The following is a 3,955-nucleotide window of genomic DNA, read 5'->3' on the forward strand; positions in this document are numbered from 1 at the left end:
ATATTTATGTCATTGGGATGGGATTGTGCCTCACTTGTGATGCAGAATGCTGTTATAGAGATCAGAAATATTTAAATTGAGAAGGAAGCTTGCAGAAAAGTTACACTTTCTTTTTCCATGTTCATGGGAATTAGTCCTTGAAAATGGCATTTTTCCTGACTGCATGGGAGGCTTGGCAGGATTCTGCAAGCAGGCAGTGGTGCTGATATTCCCAGTTCTGACTGGAGAGGTTGCTGCCAGGCCACGTGTAAATGCAGCTGAGTAAAGGGATTTGTCCTTCAGTAATTCAGTGAACAGAGCACATTCCTGTGTGTCTCCTCTCCATCTCCTCCCTGCTTGGTCTGCTCTGTGACATATGTTGCCAACAGAACTGTCTAATGCTCAGAAGTTCTGGTATTTTAAAATTTGTCTTCAGGTTTGTGGTGGGGAAATCTTGACATTTACCTAAAGAAAATAATAGTTAAAGAAAAAAAAAAAATTAAGAACCTGAAATATTCAAGGTGGGGTGGGGGTTTGGTGGGTGTGTTATAAAACAGGAAATTTAAGAGAAATCTTGTACAGTCCAGTCAAGTAAACTTTCTAAACTTTCCATTGTTAATCAGAAAATGTTTGGGAAGGATAAATGGATCAGGATTCAAATAATTAGATATCAAACAATCCAATTTGTTTGGTGAAAAACACCACAGACATATACATATATACGTGTGTGTGTGTCTGTGGCTTTGTCCAGGCTAGAAGTGCTTGTGGACTTGTTTAGATAGATAACAAATATGGGAGGAGGTATTAATGCTTGGATGTTTATTTACACATTTTTACACCATTTTTCCTGCAGGAAGCTTGTTTAGTGGGCTCAGGCTGCAATGTCAATCCCTACCTACACAGGCCAGAAACAAAGGGCTCCAGAAGGACTCTGGTCACGTATGGTTGTGCTTCTAAATCAGTTATTCGACACCTTTAAATAAAGGTGACTATCGTGTTTGTGTTTTTGTTTGGTTAGAGACAAACTCTTGAACAGTATCATCACTGGTAAAGCAAAGTAGGACTCATGCTATGCCATGAAAATAAATAATCAATGAGAGACAGAGCCTGAAAGTGGTTCACAAGTCTAACTTGAATATAGTACAATGAAACAATCTTCTGATGAACAAAAATCTGCAGGATTTCTTGATGAATGGATGTAGCAACTATATTTGGAGTGAAAAAGAGGTTGAAATGTTTGGTTTAGGATAAGATTGACAAAGGATTTTAATAAGACTTACCAGATTAATAGAAAGAAAAAATATATCTGTATAATATTAAAAATTGAATCCATTGGAAGATTTAGACATAAACTCAGTAGGAGAGTTTTCAGTCTTCAAATCTCTGCCTCACCGAGTATTTAAGAAATAGAACTGTAGTTACAGTAACTGTTATCACAGAGAAAGTGAATGCTGAGGAATTCAGCCAGAGTGACAGAATAACAGGTCGGCCAAGTCACAGGGCAGACAGGCAGCAGAGCACTGGGTTTGTGTGCAGGTGGTGGGCGGGTGTAAAGCAGCAGGCAATAACATGGACAGATAAAGATGTGCAATCATGATCTCTGGAGGCAGACTGATACCAAGCGGGGCTGTGATAGGAATTATCAATGCACTGGGAGTCCTGCTCTCTTCTTTTACAGGAGGGGAGGGTGAAAAGAGGAGGGAATTCATGGTTACCCTGCAGTGAAAAACTGCCCATAAACCACCGAGAGCCTTTTGTTAATATACTACAGAGGCTTTACTGCAGCAGCCAAGTGTTCCTGTTGTTAGTCCAGAAACCATACTTTTATATAAACGATCAGAAACCTGTCGATTCGTAGAATCCAATGACCTTGACAATTACCTTTTTCTGTTTCACAGCTTTCTCCTCCAAGCCCCTCAGCCTGTGCCTGGTGTTTATATTTTGCAGCTGCAATCCCGGAGAACCCAGTGAGTGAGTTTCTCCGCTTGCCTGTTTGAGGCTATCTCGGGAGCACAATGATCAGCCCGGAAAGGAACAGACTTGAGAAGAGCAAGGGGCCTGGTCCTTGAAAAGGAATGGGAAAGCGAACTGCAGCAGGGGAAGGGAGATCGGAAGGAGCAGCAGCGTCCCCTCTCCCTCCGGCGGCCGGGGATGCTGCGCTCCCCGGGGGTACATTCCCCAGCGCTGTTTGAGGCTGCTCAGCTCCATAAATGCCATTTGCATGGGGATAGGATGTAACAAGAGCTGTAAATCACTGACGGCGGAGTGAACTCCTCTGGAGCAGACACGGCGGAGCCGAGCCTCCGCGAGCCGGGGCAATGTGTGAACGATATCTTTTGTTGGGGGGGGGGAGGACTGATAGCAATTAGATGATACTTATCTGGCTCTTTGATGTGTAGTTACACAAACAACGTTTTTCTCCGGGAGTTGCACTATAAAGGAGAGGCCCGTGCTTCTCCGCTCCCTCCTTCCCGTCATCTCCGAAACAAGGCAGGATGACTAAGGCCCCTTTCTCTGTGGAATGGTTGTCCCAGAGCAGCCAAGCTCTCGAGGGTCCCACCGAGGGCTTTCCGCACCGAGCATCGTCCGCGGGCCACCGGCCCGGCTCCGGCTCTGGCCTCGGCCGGAGCGAGCGGAACCGAGAGCAGCCCGCGGGTCCGCGGGATGGGAGAGGCGGCAGGAGCAGGGAGAGCGTGGGGGCCGCTCCCGCAGCAGGTACCGCGACCACCGGGACAGCCTGGGGCTCCCGGGCGGGGGGGGGGCGGCGGGGCCGGGACACCCCCGGGCCCGGGAAGGCAGAGCGCCGTGAGCGGCGGCCGCTCGGGGGCGGAGGAGGCGGGCGGTTCCCCACGCGGTGCCCGGGCCTGTCCGACCCCTTTCCTCCTTGTCCCTGTCCCCAGGAGCGGGCGGGAGGCCGTCGGGAGCGGGGCAGCCCGTGCCGGAGGAGGGTCCCGAGTGCCCAGGCCCCGAGGAGCCCTGCGGCCGCGGCGGGCGGCGGCTGCGCACGGCGTTCAGCGCGGAGCAGATCAGCACCCTGGAGAGCTCCTTCCAGCGGCAGCAGTACCTGGGCGCGGCCGAGCGCCGGCAGCTGGCGGGCAGGATGCGCCTCTCCGAGGTGCAGGTGAGCGCGGGCTCGGGGAACGGCGGCGGCGCGGCTCCAAACAACCGGACAAACAAGCCTGGGCGGCGTCGTAACCTCGTCTTTTGTCCTTCCCACAGATCAAGACCTGGTTTCAGAACCGGCGGATGAAGCTCAAGCGGCAGCTGCAGGAGTTGAGGACGGAGCCGTTCTGCAGCCCCGCTCTTCCTTACGGACCCCAGGGCGCTGTGGTGCCCTTGCCGCTCGCGTACGTGGCCCGGCCGCCGCCTCTGCCCCGGCAAGGGGCTGCCTCTGAGGGCTGCCCTTTGACTGCCCTGCCGGCACCCGTCCTGGACCTCAGCAGCGCCTGCAGAGCACAGCCAGTTGGCTTTTGGGCAGCACCCTGCTTCGTCGGGTATCGGGACCCCAGAGCTTTCTTGCTAGGTGTCTGACCCTCTGATTCGAACTATGACTAAAGAGGATTTGCACTACTGATAAAGATCTGGGTTGCCGTCGTCTGTAACTGCCTGGTGGAGTTAAGATGCAGCAGCGATCCGAACGTTTACAGACACGCTGGACAATCTGAATTACGGACTTCAGGCCCTTGCATTTATAGGCAACTGTAAAATATAAACGAGGTGGGATAAACAGTAATATAAACTGAATCTTTTAATAAACCTATTTTTTCCAGCTTTCATGTGAATTCTTTTCTCAAGGATTGTAGAGGTATTCATCTTGCCCCAAAAGAAAGTTCCTCTTCATTTAAAGAAGCATAGACTCCTTATCTAGATTTGTTCTGCCTCCCTACAATTTACTCTGTGGCTACTTACTAGATGAGAATTTCTGTCATGAAACTGTGCTTTTAGCCAAATATGTGGATACGCGTATTACTTAATA

The 3,955-nt window shown here is 50.4% G+C and overlaps 1 protein-coding gene across 1 annotated transcript; it reads left to right on the forward strand.

The window, feature by feature from the left end:
• The first annotated feature begins 2,500 nt into the window (after window positions 1-2,500).
• On the forward strand, window positions 2,501-3,510 carry LOC134045964 (homeobox protein pv.1-like). Its single transcript, XM_062496139.1, is given in 4 exon segments — window positions 2,501-2,776; window positions 2,779-2,853; window positions 2,855-3,100; window positions 3,199-3,510. Coding segments are annotated over 4 exon segments (909 nt in total).
• Window positions 3,511-3,955: the final 445 nt, after the last annotated feature.

This window comes from Cinclus cinclus, chromosome 7 (genome assembly GCF_963662255.1).
Source record: "Cinclus cinclus chromosome 7, bCinCin1.1, whole genome shotgun sequence".
In the NCBI taxonomy this organism is placed as follows: Eukaryota; Metazoa; Chordata; class Aves; order Passeriformes; family Cinclidae; genus Cinclus; species Cinclus cinclus.